Source organism: Bacillus rossius, chromosome 10 (assembly GCF_032445375.1).
Source record: "Bacillus rossius redtenbacheri isolate Brsri chromosome 10, Brsri_v3, whole genome shotgun sequence".
Classification (NCBI taxonomy): Eukaryota; Metazoa; Arthropoda; class Insecta; order Phasmatodea; family Bacillidae; genus Bacillus; species Bacillus rossius.
This window is the reverse complement of record NC_086337.1, coordinates 57,699,601-57,722,203: the sequence shown is the minus strand read 5'-3', so window position 1 is coordinate 57,722,203 and position 22,603 is coordinate 57,699,601. Positions and strand designations below refer to the sequence as shown.

At 40.9% G+C, this 22,603-nt stretch overlaps 1 protein-coding gene across 1 annotated transcript in view; it reads left to right on the top strand.

Annotated features, from left to right (window-relative positions):
- The window catches only part of LOC134536362 (keratin, type I cytoskeletal 9-like), a 40,711-nt gene extending 18,725 nt beyond the window's left edge, over positions 1–21,986 (top strand). Inside the window, exons 3-12 of the mRNA XM_063376115.1 lie at positions 640–885; positions 2,610–2,684; positions 3,567–3,638; positions 11,227–11,301; positions 15,837–15,920; positions 17,134–17,217; positions 17,765–17,853; positions 20,074–20,128; positions 21,137–21,217; positions 21,822–21,986. Coding sequence (XP_063232185.1) covers positions 640–885; positions 2,610–2,684; positions 3,567–3,638; positions 11,227–11,301; positions 15,837–15,920; positions 17,134–17,217; positions 17,765–17,853; positions 20,074–20,128; positions 21,137–21,217; positions 21,822–21,986 — 1,026 coding nt within the window. The remainder of the gene's footprint in view (positions 1–639; positions 886–2,609; positions 2,685–3,566; positions 3,639–11,226; positions 11,302–15,836; positions 15,921–17,133; positions 17,218–17,764; positions 17,854–20,073; positions 20,129–21,136; positions 21,218–21,821) is intronic.
- The last annotated feature ends 617 nt before the right edge of the window (positions 21,987–22,603 follow it).

Here is a 22,603-nt window from a genome sequence, read left to right as displayed (position 1 = left end):
ATGAAGTTCGCAGTGTGTCCGCTTCTTCAAATATACAAATAATACTTAGCTGTATTTCACAATTAAAAAACAATTAGGCGATGGTACAAATATATGCTGCATACACACACACATACACGAGAGCTATCAGTAAAGGAAGTCCATTTGAACAATTAAAAAAATTAACTCGTTAGAAAAAATATTTAACCATTTTAAGTTTACTACATATCTACTTCACATTTTCAAATAAACGCCATTCAGTTCCAATCACTTATCGTAACGCTACACCAGATTCTTTAACCCCTCTGCATATTAAGTTGCCGCCTAGGAATGGAACGGACGCCTTGGCCATAGGCATCATGGACTTCAAATAAGCAATGCGTATAGCCTATGTACAGGAGCTTAGTAAACATCTCAGAAAAACGTTTATAAAATCTTCGTACTCGAATCGAAAAAAGATGGCAACTTGAATTTTTTTTTATGGACGAATAGGCCATCATTATGGTGGACGTGCCTTGTGTTGCAGAAGCTGTAGATTGATCTATAGTCACCGTCATGGTTCTTGGCTGTCCCTAGTACAGGATCTCCCGTGTCTCTATGACAGCTGAGACCGTGGCTAGTCGAGGCGGGTCACGAGGGTAGTGGTGCCCGGGGTTGCAGAAGCTGGAGGCGGAGATGCTGCAGGCGGCGAACGCGGGCGCCGTGGCGGAGGCCGTGCGGATGGAGCAGCGCCTGGAGGACGAGATCCTGGACTCGGCCGTCAGGGTCCTGTACAAGGACCGCGGCGACCCGGGGAAGGTGCGGCAGGACAAGGAGCAGATCGAGGAGCTGGTGAAGAGGGACAAGCGCGCCGTGCAGCTACTCACGGGGCTGCTGGGTAGCAGCAGCGGCGGCAGCAGCGGCGGGGTGAGTCGACCACCCTCATCACCCCCTCTCGGTACCGCGAGTCTGGTGAACAGGGTTCATTCAGCATCAGACACGCAAGAACACGAGTTAAAGCTATCGTTGGGATGGTTTCGCGATGGCACTTTGTAAAGAGCCAAAAATCACACATTTTTTATTTAACTGATTCCGATTAACAATGCAACCCGAAATATTTTTCGACTGGAACTGGTTTTTGGACCCAAGTTTTTCATTTTGTAACTCAAAAGTTTTTTTTTTTTTTTTAATGTGCTATTCTTCGCTTGGTTCACGACACATTTCTTCCTGCACATGACTGCCGCGGCACTGAAAGTCATTATTCTCTCACCGTGCTTGGTCACGTTGCTTATTATCTCAGTGCAGCGTCAACGCTGCACTCTGTGGTCACGTTACAGCTGGTGTCCTAAGAGCAGTGTGCCAACATAGCATATCAAAATTGCTATCCTACGACCACATTCGCACATACCCGTGATTTCTAAAATGGGCATGTTTATACCCAAGCACTAGACTGAGCTTCTAACCGGTTCATTCGTTGACCTTTTTGACTTTTATTAATCCATAAAAGCAATTCGAGTAAATGTTCAGTGTTGATAGAAACGTACTGAGTATTTGGACGAACGTTAATCCGGTGACGTAAGCGAAAATATAATGAAACATAGTTTTTGATCAAAATATAAAACCAAGTTATGGAACTGTTACCTGTAATAGGTACCAGTTGCACGGATCTCTTTAAAAATAATATAACACGTGATGTGTCTTGGACTTAAGTAATTCGGAAGTAAAAATGTGTTTCAGTGAGAGTCTCGCCATGAAGAATTATAAAATCAGCAGTCACGAATTTCACTAATAAAATAAATAATCAAGGTTATTATATTCATTTCATAGTTTCTAAGTAATGAACGAATTACGTGATATTACATAACGATTCATATAAAACACTGTAGTGAGATGTATTGGCTGTTAGTAGGGGTAATGCACTCCCTCTGCAGTTCTGCAATGGCGTATGTTTTAGCCATTTCTAATTCTAATTTCCTGAGATTGGTGAGTAGAAAATATGTTTTTTTTTGGAAATGATTTTAGTATAAGATAAAGATTAATGTTTGAAATGGGTAGTGGTGTTATAATGTAACAGACCATGTGATAAATAATAATAATTACTTCCGACTCAACTAATGTATGAAACGAAATATTAGTTATGTATTTTGTAATAATGTAGTTTAGCTCTGCTGTTTGCTGTTTAATTATATATTTTCGCTTTAAGTAGCCTTTATTTAACCTAGCATTGCTTTATGTATGTAAAACGAGGTTTCGCTTTGATGATGGCAATAACATATGCATGCTAAAATTTTAAAATAAAACATTTTGTACATACAATAAATGCATGAATTAAAAAATTCTTTCAATGATAAACAAACAATTACTATAAAATTTAATACTGTAATATAAAAAATTCGCATGAAATAACTTACAAATTTTTATTGAATAGAATTAATCAAGCAATTATGTCTTAAAATTGTGACATGTGAGCTTGTGAGCTTATGAGATGGGGAGATTGGGAGCTTGTGAGCTTGTGAGCTTGTCAGCTTGTAAAATTTTGAGCTTGTGAGCTTGTGAGATTGTGAAGTTGTGGCTTGTGAACGTGTGAGCTTGTGAGCTTGTGAGCTTGTGAGCTTGTGAGCTTGAGCCTTTGGCCGCATGTCGCCCCGCAGGGAGCAGGCGATGGCGAAGGAGGCGGCTCAGACCTCCTGGGATTGGTCAGTGGTCTCTCGGCGGGCTCCAGCGGGGTAACTATGCTCTGTCTCAGTCTCACCCCCGAACCTCATCTTCGCCTCACAGTCACACACTTCTGGCCTAGCACCGTTCCCCAGTGGAGTACATTCATTCCCGACATATCAACTCGTTCCTCATCTTTGCTGTTTTTACTTTATTAATGTGCAGTTACTAAAATCTACATCTATATTAATTCATTAAGTAATATTCCACAAACAAAATGAACAATAGTATACCGGGTAATAACATCATGTCGAAAATTAGGCTACCCCTTCTTAAAAAGCTCAATATTTGGTAAGCAACACGCTAAACATAGTTTGCACTATCACTTTATTCTTACTAGTGTAATTTTTTTTCCTGTTACTTCCAATGCTCATTACTGAACATCTATTAGTTTTCTTTCTAAAACATAGTTTGTATGTCTTTAAAAAGTTCTTTTGCGCTTGAGTGTATTACGTTCTGTGCTTTGAGTTTTCGTAATTTATTTAATGAATCAAATATTTCCACAGATTCGATAAAAACTTGGTGGCAAAAGTAAAAAAAAATCGACTCTGATCAAGTAGCTTGAAAATTATATAAAAAAAACTTTTACCCCAAAATAAATATTTTTAGTAATTAACCACTTTTGAAAACCTGACATAGACGTTGAGTCAGGATAAAAATGATTATAATCAGAGTAACTGTGAGCAGTGATAGATTTTTAGTACGGATTATCTGTTCCATTTTTTTTCTTACGTAACGTCTTAAAGTGATTCCGATCATTCACAGTTGACATGTGACGCGTGTGTCATGTGAAATTACACCCCAGGGCTTGCCAGAGCGCGCAGTGTGGACTAGTGACTGTGTGGTGCTGTGCTTGGCCGGTGTACAAAAGCTTGCCGCTGTGGTGTACTCAGGGTGGCGATGACGAGGCAGGAGGCTCCGACGTCTTGAGTCTCGTCAGCGGCCTATCGGGATCCGTCAGTGGGGTACGCTACCTGCAGCGCCTCTTGACGGGGCTTATCAGTGTTGTACTCCCCGGTTTGAACCACTATCCCCTGCTCACTGCACACTCGAACCCATATGTCAGTCGCTGCTGCTTCTCTCGTGACAAGTCTTTAGTAGCGCGCCATTGGCCCATTGGCAGGGGCAGGCATTTTTCGCGAAAAGATCCCAAAACGTATTAGACTGCGACAAGGCACACCCCCACCTGTGGTTTCGTCCTTGTGATTGGCGGCCGTCTAGTGAGAGAAGTCGCTGCCTTGTCTGACCGAGCCATACCAGAACTCGTTTGCTTCCGCACTGAATCACTGTGATTGGTGATGCTACAATCGATGTGTACCTGGGAGAAACTCACCCAATCACGAAACACTGACGATGCTACAGTGTTTTAACTTTCATCTAGTCTGGAAATATTTTCGCGAAATCTGCATGCCCCTACCCATAGGCCTCCAAGGCGCGTGAGATGAACTCTGTTCCAATTGCGACCAAAGTAAAAACTTACATCTGTTTGGAATTTTACCAAGTTTACCAATTTATACTATCTTCACTGACTGAAGACAGTACGCAACTAGAATTTCTTTACTTTTGAGGTACCAGAACAACATTTAAAGAGCAACAAATGATTCCTGTGGTTCAATCTTGGGATACAAAGTGTTTTCCATGCATGCGCATTGATTTAATGTAGAATTTAATGTGGAAGCTTTTTTTTTCCCCTGTAGGTGAAACCATAGGTAGTTCGACTAAAATCATGGTGCGGTTGACATTAAAGGAAATACATTTTTCATCGTATATCTCATTAGGTCTACATGAAATTCATGTAAAAAGGGCAAAATATTTATTTTAAATCTACTTCCTGCTCTGTGTACTTTATCTTATGTTAAGCAATAATATTTTTTAATATGTAACTTACACTCAATGGACAAAAATGTATAATTTATTTCCAAAATTTAGAATTTTCTCGTTGTCCATTCAAATTTACATACTTTTATCACAAACGGTTTTTAAATATTTGTTTTAATTTTAAAAAAATACTTTTAAACAAAATAAATCCAAACAAGAACAACGCTTTAAAATGACATTGTAATTTTATGTTTATACATAAATTTTTATATGCTATACCTAAACGATTTATGTATATTTTTAATGTTTGGCCAGTGCTTCATAAGAACAAAACACCTTGATTATATAGAAAATAGCTACACCGAAGCACAATATTAAAAATATACTTCTTCAGATAGTGTGTTCTTTGCGTGTGATAAACTTAAATCTAGAGACCTAAAGGGGCAGTATATAGATTGTTGCTTTTAAGAACTCAGTTCTTTTAAACAGGTGGTTTTATTTTTTTGCCACACGAAACTAAATACACATACGCAAGAATGTGTATATATTTATATGCTACTGAATATTGATTGTATACATATCTTTGTTAAGTAATATGTACAAACCTTATGAGTGTATTTTACTGAGGACAGGTAACAACTACAGACAGCTTGAATTTTTGAAATTTTACTTAATATATCTTTCAAGAAAATTATTACACATCACTTAATATGTTTGAGTGTCCATAGCAATAATGGTGTGCCAGTACACGTTGCAATGGGTTTTTAAATAATTCGTTTAGTGACTCAATAACTTTGAAGAGAAGTGTTGTAGGTGGTCTTGGATTCACTTTGCAGCAAGAATAGGATATGCGACTTCTGCTGTGGTAAAATCTTCCTAAACAAATTCAGTAAAACAGTCAGTCAAATTCTATTATTAATAGATAGTAACACAATAGTGTTGGAGTTTTGTGAATAAGAATAGCCAACGGCTTAGTGATTTTGGGTTAGCAATTATTTTCGTACTCCAGCCCCAGAGAATCTTTCATTAAATACTGGGTTTTAACATTTATGCACTTGGATGTGCACGATCGCTTCTTACGCTGATAGATGTTTCGTAAAGATGCAGAGTCTTGCAAGGAAAGTTGACAGAATTTGCTGAATGATCTTCAAAAGTACCTACAGGAAAATGCTTGCCTCTGTAATTATTGCCTTTCCTCAGTGGTTAAGCAGTGGCGTACGAGAGGCGGGAGTGGTGCTTTAGAGGTCATATCATTTTCCCTTTTTGTAATTTTGAAGTCCTTCATACCACAACATTTAATCTATTTAAATTCCCACATTATTTATTTTAATGTTATAAAAGCATCTATGGTAACAATGTTTATAGAAACAGTTTTGAGACTGGCACAATTTTTTTTTCTGTGTAGACTTTACCATTAATAATCGCGTTGAAAACCATTTAATTTTTCTGTTCCACGATTAGTTATATTAAAATTTCGTTTTGTACTTAAAAAATGTTCTATAGAAACTACATAATTTTTTGTTTATTCAACAAAATCTATTTTATGTGGTCTGTATTGACAAGAATATATTTTGGGGTGTCTTCAAACCAAATTTCTTTTTCAGACCTTAAACGCATATAGCAATTAAGAAATACTTGTGGGATTTGCGTTATTTTCTGGTACCAGGCGAAACTGCAAACATTTTGTTTACAACCCAACCATTGTAAATTTAGTTTCATTGTCTACTATAACATGAAAACTACTGTCCGGATTGAAAATGGCCGGGTCAAATTATTTGGGTCATTTTTCTATTGGTTTCTTGTCCTTCAGGACATGTCAATAACTCCAGCCAGTATGCAAATAAAATTCCGAACTGACTAGAGAAAGGTATATTTGATACGGCTCGTTCGGAACCGGCCGTGTCGGATCGACAGTTTTTTTCTTCCGGATTAGCGAACAGAGCAGGAACAGAAAATTTGAAGTTTAGGTACCTGGTATGGAAAAAAAAACAGGGGAAACCCTGCGTTGAACGCCGAAAGAAACGATAAACTGGAGTTTTCTTTATTGTCTTCTGGATTGTAGCCGCGTCGAAGAGGCGAAGGTATCACAGACGTTTCTGTTGACGTTACAGTCGCCATCGTAAGGGAGAAATATGTAACTGTCTCCCTGATGATGCCGACTGCAACGTCGACCGAAACGTCGACCGATATCGTCGCCATCGACGCGACTGCAACCCAGAAGCCGGGCAACTCCGGAGGACGGCCGCGAAAGCCTGAGACCTTTGTTAACGGACTAAAGGAAGTTTTGATCGGTGGTGCATCAGGGTTAATCGCGGAACCGTTATAGCGTCGCACTAGAGACCCTCTCGGCCACGCGGCGCCATGGCCCCTCCCTCGAGCCAAGTCTCTCGCGCGCCACTGGGGGCCGACACGGCGCCTCACAAGTCCCTCGGCGCAGGGGGCGGACGACGGGGGCAGCGGCGACGGCGGCTCTGACGTGCTGGGGCTGGTCGCAGGGCTGTCCGGAGGCAGCAGCGGGGTAAACACCAGGGCCCCAGGTCCCACCGGGTCCCCCAGGTCTGCGGTCGGCAGGTCCTTCAGCAGGACTGCCCAGGTCTCCCTCACCTGGACACACGGTGCTCGTGTGTCGCGCGCACCCACCCGCGCGCGCGACAAGCAGGAAAACCTCAAACACGCGGAAAACAGAGAAAAAGAAATAGTTTGTACGTTTACGATTATCACTAGCTGGCAGGCCACCTCAGCGAGGGGCTGCTTAAATCCTGGAGAGAGGGGGGATCCAGGACTTATACGGGTGTGAAGTTATCTTATCGTGAAAAAAAGAACTCATACTGGAATTTAACCCCTTCAAAACACGAGAAATGTTTGCACTACATAATCTGAGCCTCGTGGTCGCATAACTATGACGGAAAGTGACATACACTGTAACAATTTGTACTTATTAAAAATAATTAATGTAGTATACAATATAGAATATATCTTAAAATCGAAAGTAAAGTTAAAATTAATTATTTGACAGCAGCTGGTCAGAGAGCTGTTTCCAAAAAAGCTACTCAATTGGACTTTTGAAACTTTTTTTTTTAATCCGTAGAAGGTTATACGAAACTTCATTTGAAGTATTTTTGATGATATTAGACACCATCACTTTAATGTCTTGACCTTGAACTGTCAATTGAATTGAATTGAAATGTCAATTCCACGGCAAAACAATCACTTCTACCTTCACCGTGCTTTGTTTCACCCGGTTGACAACGTAACAGTTAACTCGGAAGTCAAAAGGATCGATCCATCTGGAACAACCAAGGCCATTTTTTTATTGTAGTCATAATCTCAGTTGAAAACTCCGTAAATTTATTGCAATTTTCAACAGTTCGAAATTCCCGGGTTGGAATTAACATTCCAATTAATGGTCGAGCTAATTCTCCCTGCTTACATGCTGCTGACTCAGAGAGAGGTTGTCATCGGGTTGTTCGTAATTCGATCTTTCTTTTGTTCAAGATCTCTTATAGGCTGAGAGTTACGCCGCCCCTTTTTATTGGCCAATGGCAATAGCAGCGGGAAGGTACAATGAGTCCGATTGCTAGCTTGTCGCGATGTACATAGGCGGGTTCTTGCATTCCTTAATAATCAGCTTAACTGGCAACATTCGGCTATCACCTGTAGCTGGTAGACACTACTCTCTGTCAAAATATTCAGACGCAGGCTTCATCCTCAGTCCGATATGTGGGCTTGCAATGTTTTCCTTTTTTTTTTTACTGACTAAGTTTCTTTCAACTGTTCGGGATTCACTTGATTTCCAAAAAATACACGGACATCAGTCCTTGGGTGACGATTTATTGCACCAAGGCGTAACTCATTTCAATCTGCGGCGTAAAAACTACGACGGATTCGGGTTCACGTGGAGTTAAGTTACACGAAGAAATTACCGGATCATGATACATATCTCTGTTCTGAAGTTGAGATCCATTTTAGTCCTGTTATGGTAAATAATGACAGAATGGCCAAATCGTTTTCCGCTTGAAATCTACGTGTTATAATACGGCAGAGAGGTACATTGTAAAGCCAACAACTTAAGTAACGCGCATTTGGAGTTAAGCCACACTTAGACCGCACTAACTTCCGGGCGAAGTGACACCAACGTCCATCAGACCTGCCGACCGCAGCCTGGCTGGACACAGCCAGCACAGCACTGATGCCTGAAGACCCAATTATTAAGTATTTGTTGCACTTAGCAGCGCCCAGGGCGTACTCCAGCGCACTTGTAACCTCACTTATCTCGACGCACGAAGAACTCCTCCGACTCTGAAACTGCAGGTTGCACCACAAAAACTAATATTCTAAAAAAAAAAAAAAACACCGTCTTACAGTTAAAATTTCTTTTCTGGCTACATGGCCGATGGAGCTAATCCTTGAATCACCTGAAGGTAAGTTGCGGAGAACGCAATTTAGTAGTACCGTCCAAAGTAAACATTTAATTGCATTAAGTCATTGAGTCTGACGTACTGTGACCCAGTTTATATACTTTACTAATGAAAACTACATGCTGAAACATCCCGTTAGGAAAGCATGCTTGTTTATCTGTTACTAATTGTAAGGTGAATGCACGTTAGCATAGCCAATTGTTTTGCATGCAAGCCTCTTTAAATTTTGTGCCTGCATGAAGCTGTAGGAAACCTTGGCTACAAATGTATTGTAAATATGCACGTGAATTGTTTGTTAGAATATTTTTGGTCTGGTAGCTGAAAGGAAATTGACAACACCACCATGTCTTACCCACGGAAAAGTTACCTGCTGAGTACTGGGTGGTTTTCTTGGTTTATATGTTAAATAATTTTATAACGGTTTAAGAAAAAAATGATTTATTCTTGGTATATTTTGCTGTTCATATGGAATCACATTGAAGTACTCCTTTACACATATGTGAAGTTATGCAGTTTTTAAGATCCCATGCCAGACAAGACGGATATTTTAATTTTTTAAACAAAATAATATGTTGGTGTGTTCCATACCGTATATTTTTTTACAATTTGCTTTAAAATATATAACTGGTCAGTTAAATGTTAAAAGAAATACCGTTTTTACTCAAGTTTTGGTATTTGAAAACTCTTGGTCTGGAATTGCTTGATTTAGCTACATCCAACTAGGAATTCATTACTAAAAAATGTTCGTGGTAGTTAAAATTTTTGAACTAGGCCTACTACTTCTTGGGATTGACCACGTTTTATTTTACTAAGACATGTTTCCTGAAGCCATGGCGGTGTTGCCAATTTTGGTACTTTTATCATTATACTGTATAATATGTGTGTATATAAGTTTCGCAATCCATTATTATAGGAAAAAATTGTAAAAATGTAAATATGTAGAATTATTTATATATTTAAACCAAAATTTTGTATAAACTCTATGTTACCTTGGTATGCTATGACGTATGCCTAGTTGTACGTGATAATTCAAACATGATTAACTGAGTACTTTTGTAAAATAGGCTTTGCGTTTATAAATACGAATATCGTTTATTATCTCTATGAGTCTTAATACTTGAACATTTTGCGTTGTTAGACCTTTTTGGTACCAGGAAAAATATTTTGAAACCATTTTCATATTTGGCTGAGGCTAATGATCTCCGCAAATGTCATGCAACACGTCCTGAAATAATCGCAAACAATTAACATAGCTTACGCACGCATGGCAGAGTACAAAGGTGAAACTTCGCCGCAACCATTGAAAATATGATTTTCAACTTGAATCCACACAATTTAGCGAGAGGCTAACCAGGCACTATTTAACAAGGCTGGTCTTATTTTTCATTTGCGCGTCTTACCCCAGGTGTTTTTAATTTCACTACAAACTCACCACTCTGTCTTAGAAACTTAGAACAGTTAACCGTAAGGAAGGTGCAGTACTGGACGAGAAGGCTTAAAAATTGATCTGGATTCTTAGGCACTAAGAGATTCATAACTGGCCTTAAAATATAGCCAATTGCAGTAATAGTCTAGAGTAGTGACTTTTGCGGAAAATCAAATTGTAAAAAAAAAAATAATGTTTTGTGCTTCACTTATTATTATAACAGTGATTATTTACCAACAATGACATTGCGATGTTCGAAGTACTTTTTTTTGCCACCAGCGACTATGATGAACTTTTGGTTAGGCAAGGTGTTGAATAATTCAGGCCGATGGTTGGGTAAGCTCCATTTAAATTATTGGGGAATTGTTTCGAACGGTTTGTTAGGTTTGTTTGGTTTCTTTTGGATAATCAAGGAGATATGAGCAGGAAAGAAAAGCTGGGGGGGGGGGGGGTTGTTTGTCTGTAAAGTCGGTTTACGGACTATAATTTTAAGCGATGACGTCATAAGGAAACATTGATGAATAATTGCATACTTTTTAATTTTCAAATATTATTTACAGTTTTTTTTTGCAAATTAAATTTAAATAATTTGTTTCAATATAAACACGAACAATTAGTTAAAAAGCCCGCCTTAACCTGTTTGATATTATACAAGATTTTCTCGCACGGTGGTTGGCAGGTTATTGCACGCTCGGCTCAGGCGGAACGTGACAATGAGTCATGAATTTTCGTGCGTGCAGCCGGCGTTCATAGATTTGTAAGACGTTATCACGTAAAAAAAAACCGCTTCTCCGCTGTAGTGAGGTAACTGAGAGGCTGGGCCCGCGAGGAAGGTGGTTGTTGCTGGAGGAGGAGGAGGAGGGCAGGTGGTGACCTTGTGTGACCTTGAAGGGCGGCGCTGCGGCGGAAGGAGGCGGCTCCGACGTGCTGAGCCTGGTTTCCGGTCTGCTGGGCAGCAGCAGCGGGGTGAGTAGAGGAGTAGAAGCTGGCCGGTCACTAGCTCCGAGGAGGAACTTGCTCTGTCGCCGACAAAAAATTTTATTTCATATTTTTTAACTCATCCCACGTAATATTTTCACGTGAGAGCAAAATAACATTTCATTATTTATTCTGTTTTAATATTGAAATAAGAAAAAATACTTTTTTATCAGGAACTTCTACCTAAATATAGCTGGTTTATCTTGTCTTTGAGTCAATATACTTATTTGTTAATTATAGCGCTCGGCGGTCTTATGTTGATTTGTATCAGCTGTTATGTTAGCCACTTCAAAACTATTTAATATTTTTTACTTTAAATAATATTCAATGACATAAAAAAAAATGAAACTGAGCCTTGTAAAAATAGGAACTATTTTTTGTGTACATGCTTCAGGAAAAATTATCGAATCAGCGAAAATCTGGGCTAAGTGAGTTTTAACAAAGTGTTCTACAGCGAAAAACTTTTCTTTTTTCTTTTAAGTATGTACTCATTAACATTGTAAAGTTCATTCTCAAATCTCACAAGATAGTTACCTATTGAGAAAACGTTATTAGTTTTTTCTTAAATTCTCTAAATGTAAAACATAATGAGCCTATATTAAATTTTATCGAAACTATAGATACTCAAAGTAAGAACATAATTATTTTACTATTAGTGAATAAAACATCTTAAGGCTGTTGCATTTTTTTATAAAACTGTGATAAAAAGTATTTATATCAATAATATTTACTGTCATAAAAGTATACTAACTACTTTGTTAGATTATTTGGAAACAATCTTTCAGTTGGTATAACTGTTTTTAAATAAAATTGTTGATTGTCATTCTTTCTGTAAAAATTATTGAAGAAATTATTTATAATTGTGTCAGTTCCAAAGTCAATCATTTTTAAAAGGTTCAGTAGAAATTTTGTAATTTAACTTGTATTATATTTCAATTGTATTATATATCAATTGCTTATTTCATTCATAAATAAATAATATAATGGCTTTGCAATAACTTGTAGTGGCTAGTAGACGTTGTATTAGTTGGAAACCTTATATTGTTCACCTCTAAAGAGCTTTGCTAAGTGTTTTTAAATATTCTCAACAAATTTTTAGATTATTAAATGTATTTTTAATATTTCATCCTCTCAACTGTTTAGGCTGCAATGTTAGTTTAATTTTAATATAATTTTATTACTTAATTTAAGGAACCCTTAAAATTGTTCTCAGCAAAGCTTTTTTGAGGTTCTACATGTAGACTTAAGCTTGTGAATTGCAAGTAGACTATGTTGTATATAATTAACGTAACATTTTTACATATTTTATGTGTAACTATGGCCATCATCACCTCAAACTCTTTACACCCACAAATACAAATAGAACTAAAAATGTATTTATTTTCAATCATATATTTAGGATAAGTAGAATTATTATAGTAGACATAGAATATGTAGAATTGAATTTCGAGTATTTTGTGAAATTAACCCATGTGAATATACTTTAGAAATGGAAAATAAGTAGTCTTTGAGCTAGTAGTAGCATAGAAAATTTAGTTCTTAGAGCTTTGTTGTGAAGAAATACCTGTTAATATGCTTTAGAATTTTCGCAATCGTGGTAAACTGTGTTCTGGTTCGTCACAAGTTTCCACGCTAACTATTATGTGTCGTTTATGTCGGAGTTTTTCCAAAACAATAGCTATATTTATTTGAGAATTTTACTTTAAAAGGAAGTATATATTTTATATTGTATCCTTTAATCTAATGAAGGATCGATTAAAATCAGAATGCTGTGAATTAATTTTCAAATAAAGATAATTTCTTGCGGAAACGTTGTTTTGCGACCCTGAACACAGCGCAGGTTGTGCTGACGTCTCACTCTGGGCTCTTGATCCGTGTGTCTTTTCCCTGGATCTTCACAGCTGAGCTTCTCTCAGAGACTGTCTTCTGCAGAGCATTAATTATAACATTTACATAGGTGTCTGGCCTGTAATATATCCTCCCAAATTCGTACCTCCCGTCAATTAGATTTTAACTAATTATTTATAGTTTCTCGAAACCTTCAGCGAATTTTGCTAGAGATCATAGCTTGAATTTCTTTTTATTCGATTAGAAAATAAAACACAAGGGTGACTGCATCTCGAATTGGTTTACGTCGGCTATGATAATGTTAAGATTTTATTTTATAGAAAGAGTATATTAATTCAAAATATTCTGCAACTGATGTGTTTTAGCATCTGGTTGTGTGGTACAGAAAATTATTGTAAAGCTTTATTGTGGACTTTTACGGACAAGTCGAGAACTTCTGCTGTGCGTAGTTAAATTACCAGAGGGGACTCATTCCTACTTAGAAAATTTCTGCATAAATTTATCATTATAATAATTCGTTGATCACTACAGTCGTTTAATTATGTGGAAGTTTAATCTGCCCGGGGAAATTTGACGCCAATGGTAAAATTTGTAACAGATCAGTTTACAAATATCGCGAGCAACCAGTTCACTGAGTAACTGCAGTATCTTGGTGCAGCCTGCAGAAAGTTGTGTGGTGGGTGTTGCGGACGATTCAACTAAATGCCGTGAAGAGTCCTGCAGGAACTTTCTCAGGTTTAAGACTCGCCGCTGCTCGTGATGTGACTTCGGCCAAGATGGTCACAGGTGGTCACAGGTGGTCACAGGCTTTCACTCGGGCGACCGCTAGTCGCTTCAACTCGTCGTGAATGCACGAGCTGTCTGGTCTCCACAGGTTCTTCCCGGACTCTGGACCCAGACTGACGAGTTTGGGCGTTACTCTCTCACTCCCGAAAATAAAAGCCAACCGGAAAAGTCTCATATTTACGCTCCAATCAAGCATTTAAAGAGCGATATCTAATCCCGGTTATACTACTTAGACTTTCAATCGCAAGTAATAAATTTTTAAATATTGTTTATTTTTTTAATTTATTCAGTATGCCACAAATAAGCGAAGAGTACGTATACTTGGAGAATAATTCAATATTTTCCGCCGTTACAATGGTTGACATTTCAATAACTGAGTATATTTGTGAATGTGTATGATGTAAATATACTTTTAATATAACAAAGAAATGCGTGTTTTAACGGTTTAAGATACGTTTTTAATTAAATGTCTTCGTTATTATATCGGTTCAACGTACCTACGATCTGACATTACAAGCCCAGTGACCTGAGTGTCGCTTCACAGCGCCCAGTTTCACGAAGCCCGCTGTCGTAAAGTAACCCTGTCATCTTCATGTCCACCCCCTGCTGCGCGTGTTCAAGAGCCCTCCGAGCGAGACGACAGCACGGAGCCAGCGATGCATAGAGTGTACATACGCAGAGCGCTCACAGTTGTAGCTTGACCGGGCACTTCCGCCTCTGTGTACGCCAATCCCCGGCGGGACTGTAACTAAACATAGACGGGTGAAAGTGAGGGCGGAGTAGCTCCCGACCCAAAATTTGAAGTATTTTTCCAAAAGAAAACCGTCTTTTAGGCGGAGTTATCCGACTAGTCACAAAAAAATACTCCTACCCAACAGTAGCACACTGGTAAAAAAATAAAAGAGAGGGGGGGGGGGGAGGAGGGCTTGTCTGTAAAGTCGGTTTACGGACGATAATTTTACGTGATAACATCATAAGAAAACATTGATGAAAATTTGCATACTGAACAGTATTCTTAAACGTAGGTGGCAACCAGTAGCAAGCAGAACTTCTTCATTCGTCTTCTTGTCTTCTTCCCCTAATCATGCGTGTCTTACTCTACAACAATTTTTGTCCGATCACCTTATCATTTTGAGCAGTATTCTTAAATGTAGGTGGCAACCAGTAGCAAGCAGAACTTCTTCATTTGTCTTCTTGTCTTCTTCCCCTAATCATGCGTGTCTTACTCTACAACAATTTTTGTCCGATCACCTTATCATTTTGAGCAGTATTCTTAAATGTAGGTGGCAACCAGTAGCAAGCAGAACTTCTTCATTTGTCTTCTTGTCTTCTTCCCCTAATCATGCGTGTCTTACTCTACAACAATTTTTGTCCGATAACCTTATCATTTTGAGCAGTATACTTAAATGTAGGTGGCAACCAGTAGCAAGCAGAACTTCTTCATTTGTCTTCTTGTCTTCTTCCCCTAATCATGCGTGTCTTACTCTACAACAATTTTTGTCCGATCACCTTATCATTTTGAGCAGTATTCTTAAATGTAGGTGGCAACCAGTAGCAAGCAGAACTTCTTCATTTGTCTTCTTGTCTTCTTCCCCTAATCATGCGTGTCTTACTCTACAACAATTTTTGTCCGATCATCTTATTTTTTTGAGCAGTATACTTGAACGTATCTGGGGACCAGAAGCTAAGAAGATCTGCTTCGGTAGATGGAATTTCAGTCGGATTTGATTCGCTAGAGTTTTTGACGTCGCGTGGTGGAGACAACGGGAGCGGGGGTCCCCAGGCCCATGGCGGGTTCCGAACCACTCGGTCAGCCGGAAGTGCCCAGTCAGGGGTGAGTGAGTGTGGTGCTGACCAGCATCTCACCGGCGCTGTGCTCTGGCTCTAAGGGTGGCGGAGGAGGAGGAGGCGAAGGGGGTGGCTCTGACGTGCTGTCCCTGCTCTCCGGGGTGCTGGGCAGCAGCAGCGGAGGGGTGAGTGCTCTGTCTGCGCTGGCTGTGGTGTGTCTGTGCTGGCATCCTGCGCCGCGGATGTCCACATCAGTGGCACCACCCATGAAGGCGCTGCGACAGGACACCCATCATTCAATAGCCTAATTAACCCGTTTACTTTAGCTTGCAAGTGCCGAGGGTCTGAAACTAGAATCACAATGTCATCACATCACAGAGAAAAAAGTTTTGTTTGAATCAAAAAAAAATATTTGTTGTTATATGGCGAAACAAATATTTACTTGGTGGAACTAAATATTCTGTTAGTTTAACCAAACTCGGTAAGTAACAAAATTAATTTGTTACACCCAACCAAATATACATTTGAGTTGTCAGAATCATTTTGTTGGGGTCAATATAATATTTCCTACTACAAATTATCTGTTTGAATTAACAAAATATATTTATTTCGCCATATATGAACAAATATTTTGTTGAGGCAAACAAACCTTTCTCTCAGTGCAGTTGCTTAATGTGTGTATATATATATTATTTTTACTACCTGCCATATTTTAAACCAAAGAAAAATATAGCAATGGGAACTTAGGTTTTCATGAGTTAACTGATTTAAAATATTTTTTTTTTTTGAAATACGCTAATTCTGGTTGCACTGTAGGTTTAAGATATATCCCAATAACGGATAAAAGAGATAAAAATGCAAACACACAGTCAATAAGCCAATATCAGCTGGTGCCAAAAGTTAAATGCATAGACCGTACAAAGAAGTCCATGGTAGGCATTAGCAAATAAAAATTTAAAAAAAAAAATTGTCACAGCACAGACGAACGTATTTAACTGACAACGACTAGATAGTCACAAAAAGGAAAGTAAATAATGACCAAAATCTACAGTGGCGGAACAGACGAACCCAGCGATGTGACATATACCCTGTACACAAATGTGTGTTTGCGTATTCATCTTTTCTTGTACGTTTTGAGTTTTACCTATGACATACAGTTTTAACAGCAATGGCGTATGTCAAAAAAAAACCTTTTAATAAATCTTCCGCACTGCAATAATCATTCAGAGAACGAACGAATGGACTATGGCACAATACCTTACACGACTGGATGTGTTACCATTGCGAGTTGATTCTTGTCGAGACTACACGACCCAGGCGCTGGGGTCTCGCGGCCCGGGCCGCCGTGACGTCAGGGACATCAGTGACACCAGTGACACCAGTGACGTGTGTCCGCAGGGAGGCGACGACGCCGAAGGGGGTGGCGGCGGCTCCAACGTGCTGTCCCTGCTGTCCGGGGTGCTGGGTAGCAGCAGCGGCGGGGTGAGTGCTCGGGCTGTGCCGGGTAGCACCGGTAGCACGGGGGCCTGTTTGCGCGGGTGTCCGGTAGTACAGGTGCCTGGTAGCATGGGTGCCCGTTAGCGCGGGGACCTGGTAGCGCGGATGCCCGGCAGCGCGTATGCGCGGTAGCACGGGTTCCCGGGATCACGGGTTCCCGGTAGCACGGGTGCCCGTTAGCGCGGGTGCCTGGTAGCATGGATGCCCGTTAGCGCGGGAGCCTGGTAGCGCTGATGCCCTGTAGCACGTGTGCCCGGTAGCACGGGTGTTAATATTTTACTTATAGGTCTCTTACGTTTAATATATCGTTTATAATTTTTTTTTCAAGAGATGTAAACTAGATACTATATAATTGGAGAAAGGTTTTTTTCAAGTGTTCATAATAATGATGAGTACTCGCGTGACCTTCTATGTATAGTTTGATAGTGACGTTTACTAAATAACCTGGTGTGCTGAATGAGAAGTGCGAGGGCAGCTCTCGGGATGAGCCGAGGGCAGCGGGCAGAGAGCTGACCTGGGTGGTTGTCCACAGGGAGGAGGAGACAGCGACTCCGGCGCGGGCGGCGGCGGCTCCGACGTGCTGAGTCTCGTCAGCGGGCTGTTCGGCAGCAGCAGCGGCGGCGGGGTGAGTATACCCGGGTCTCTCGGGCCGCTGTAGTGACAGTCCTCCGTCCTCCTTCGCTTGGAGAACACTCCGAGGGGTCCCCGTCCTGCTGACGAGTGGAAGTGCTGAGCTACTGGCCTGCTGAGCTAGTGGAGGTTGGATAGGCCTCGGCTGGATCACGAGTAACTGGGTGACCGAGGGGTCCCAGGGATGTGAGGATTCTACAGAGGGGGCCAGCTCTGCAGGTGGTCTGGGGGCTGGTCGGTGGGGCCTGAAGTTGGGATGGGTCTCCTCAACCTCTCGACCTAGCCGTGCGCTCGCCAGAAACATGCCGCGATTGGAAATGGCGTGTCTATTTCCCGGGTTCTCGGAACCCATGTCGGGCACTGGCAACAGTGTCAGGCATGTAAAAGACCCATCTTTCCTTCTAACCAGGACTACGCCCATTTGGGATCAGTTGCCTGGGGGAGTTTTGATGTATTCATGAGGTGTGAACCTAATACTGTCGTGACAGTCGCTCTCTCTCTCTCTCTCTCTCTCTCCACGGCCACTGTCATGACAGTAAAGGTAAAGGGGCTGAGGCGGCGACTATGCTGGGTTGGTGGCCCCAGCCGCTGGTCATGACCCTCCCGATCAACATCAGGGAGCGATCCCTAACAGTTCTGTTTACTTCAAAAGCTCTGGAATGTTATTAAAAGCGAACTGGAACGTTACTCCCACCCTACTCTATTAGGGCGCATATGTGGGAGGGGAACGCGAGAACGCCGGCCGTAAGGTCGGAATAATCTGTCGTGACAGTCGCTCTCTCGCTCACCTGTTTGTGCTTCTGGTAGCTTCTATCCCCTAAGTCAACTCAGTGCAACACCCGCGTGGGTCGAGAAGAACTGGATCTACGTCCTAAGCATAAGTCGAAAGTTCGTAAAAACATTTACCACATGGTACCAATAATATGCCAACTAAATTTCCAATGATTCATTTCTCGCATTCCATTAAAAACAACCCGAATTGTTCGCAAATGGGAGTAGCAGCGAACTTGGTGGTGGGTTGGTGGATTTCATCAGGGTCCTTCCGTTTCTCCCATCGGTGCATTTCTTTGGATCGATGTCACGGGACGATTAACCCTTACCTGTTTGTATCTTCTGGTCTCTGAGGAACCGCTACACTTAAATTAGTTCATAATATTTCTCTTGGTTTTAATTCTTTGAATATCTATACGTTAAAAGCGCAGTTATTGATTCTATGTCCGGGGGCTACAAACTACTGAAGAACAGCAAGGCAAAGTTTAAAAAAAATCCTTTTTCATAAATTACGCGAGATGTGAAAAATCGCAAAATTATCATTGTCCAACTTTCAATTCCTTCCGTTTAAGCTTGCGTTTCTGCCGTTCATATTTTAAGCGAAAGTTATAAAGTTTGCAATCGTAACGTGTGCAGAAGCGCTACGATTTTTCTTTTCATAATTCGCATCACATTTTCACTTATCTAATAAACGCATGCGTGAAGATACGTTTTCATTAAAAAAAATAGTATGTAGCCTGACGACAAATTTTTTTTCTAGAGTTTTACTATTTTAAGGGTTAAGGTCGTGTGTGTTTGCGATTTTTTTAAACTACCATAGTTTCCTTGCGATTGCCACGCTCTTTTTTGTCTTTTCCCGTGTTTTGTGAACACGCTTTGAGGCAGGGGCGTAGCCATGATTCCTTTTCGGGGGGTGTTTACTTACACCCTGCCCCCGTACTAGGGAGGGGGTCCGGGGGCCCTCCCCCGGGAAAAATTTGATTTTAATGTGCAAATTGGTGCTATTTAAGCACTTTCGTAATTAAAATATTGGATTTAAATAACATCAATTTGTGTCCCGACTTTATGATATTTTTAACGAGATACTATTGAAAACTCATTGCTCAATATTAAGGGTTATCGGCTCAAGGGTTCTTCTTTTAGTTTCGCCTTTGTTGAATGTCATTGACTCGATAAATGAATTTTCTGTATCAAGTAAGATTACCTACTATAAATCGATGGTAAAAAAGTGGGTTTATTAAAAGTTTAACACTTAACAATAAAATACATACCACTCAGCAAGAGCAAATGAAATTGCTAATAAAATATTCAGTATTGTATAAATAATATTTTCTCAAACTGCTTATAGTACTTATAAATACATAAACAGAGAAGTCGACGAAAGGGCGGGTGAACTCGCAGGCGTGCGGGTGTGGACAGTGACGAGTGTGCTGTGTTGCAGGCGGGAGGCGGCGCTACGGCGGACCTGGGTCCAGCAGACTTCACCGGCGCTACGGTGAGAACCACTACGCCACTTCGCCACTTCGCCACTACGCCACTTCGCCACTTCGCGAGACGATGGCCAGTAACGGCGATCATATTTCGTGCTTGAAACAGCTTTTTCATCGTGTGTTTACAAAAACTTGCTGAATCTAGCCAGGATCATTTTAATACTGACGACGATTTCAAACAAACTTGAATTAATATAAACAACGCCTACGAGAAATACATAAAATTTAATTATAGTACAGGTTTACAAACTGTACATAGATGCCATAATCACTCAACCTTGTATTATTTACATATTAACTCAATGCAATCCATAAAAAATACTAATGGTGAAATTCTAAAAATTTACACTGTTAAAGGTTTAGCTTTACGAAAAAAAAATTAACTTCTTGAGTCTAATAATTTACACACAACTGTGCATATTAAATAGCTTAAAGATTTCTTACACATGTATTCAATTGATTCATGACAACACTTTATGTTTTAAAAAAAGCTTGATGCACGCTTAAAATTAATTATTATTTTTGCACAAAAATATGATGTATATACTATTGCTGTACAGAGAAGCTGTTGTTGTAACATAAATATTATTTTTAAATGATCATAAATCAAGCAGAATTTTTTAAATAATCATTCCGTCACGTAAACATTTATTCAAATCTTAGAATTCCAGGAATATAAAATTTTTACCAAGCAATTTTTTAAGTTTATAAAGTAAAGCAATATTTTAATACTTGTTTGGTACTGCTTTCGTTCCATCTTAGTGTTAAATTTCTATTGAGATTTTTAATGATGCCACTCACGAACGCATGTCCACGACTGTTCACACGCATGTTCACACGACTGTTCACACACATGTTCACACGACTTTTCACATGCATGTTCACACAACTGTTCACACATATATTCACACGACTGTTCACACACATGTTCACACGACTGTTCACACGCATGTTCACACGACTGTTCACACGCATGTTCACACGATTGTTCACACGCATGCTTGTTGTTGCAGTACGACGACCTCCTCGCCAAGAGCAGGTCGCAGTTCAACCCGATCACCGCCATCACCAACTCCATATCACAGGCTCTTCAGGTCGGTACTTGCTAATTTAACATAATGACTTGGGTGCACACCGACATTGGTGTGCGATGGTTGTCGTAAAAAAATCCTCAGGAATTGAAAACAAAGTTGAATACTTAAACACGCAAGGATGAAGCCAATATAAAATTCTGTAAAATGTTACATGCTTAGACAACACTTAAATATCGTGTCAAAATGACAGGACTGGCGAATAAAATAATCAGACGATGAGACACTTACAAAAATGAACTCTCAATACAAAAAATAATCAACACCGAAAAACATTGACACGCTAAATTTTATTTACTGTTCTTGATACGACTGTCTCATCTTTGTGAGCATATTGTGTTCGTCCGTGATATTGTTTTCTAGCTAAATGTTTCTGATGTTGGCTTATTCTCTGTGTGTTTATGCTCAAATCTGTGTGTCCACTGCTGAGGTTTTTATTGTGGAAACCAGAGTAAATCACAAATGACGTAAGTTCAAGATGAGTGCCCTTTGTTATTCATTATTCCACATCACATTTCCCAACTTCTCCTTCAAGGCGTTGATCTTTTAGTTACCACCGTTACGATTCATCGCCTCGACTTACAAAGAAGCTTTGTCCTTGTCGCAGGTGAAGTTCACGGTGTTCAGGACTGCGCTGTCGCTCGTCGGCAACCTCATCACCTCCTCTTCGGGCTCGTCCTCCGGGTCTTCGGGCGGGGCGGCGGAGGGCGGGGCCAGCGCGGGGGTGGGGGTGGGGGCCTCGGCGCAGTACCTGCCGCCCGCGTCCGCGTAGGCGCTGCCATCTGACGGCTGCGCGTGCAACCATAACGTAGGCACTGCCATCTGCCGGCTGCGCGTGCAACCATAACGTAGGCGCTGCCATCTGACCGCTGCGCGCGCAACCACCACGTAGGCGCTGCCATCTGCCGGCCGCGCGCTCAACCACCACGTAGGCGCTGCCATCTGCCGATCGCGCGCTAAACCACCACGTAGGCGCTGCCATCTGACCGCTGCGCGTGCAACCACAATGTAGGCGCTGCCATCTGCCGGCCGCGCGCTCAACCACCACGTAGGCGCTGCCATCTGACCGCTGCGCGTGCAACCACCACGTAGGCGCTGCCATCTGCCGGCCGCGCGCTCAACCACCACGTAGGCGCTGCCATCTGACGGCCGCGCGCGCAACCACAGCGTAGGCGCTGCCATCTGACCGCTGCGCGCGCATCCACCATGTAGGCGCTGCCATCTGCCAGCCGCGCGCTAAACCATCACGTAAGCGCTGCCATCTGACCACTGCGCGCGCAACCACCACGTAGGCGCTGCCATCTGACCGCCGCGCGCTCAACCACCACGTAGGCGCTGCCATCTGACGGCCGCGCGCGCAACCACAGCGTAGGCGCTGCCATCTGACCG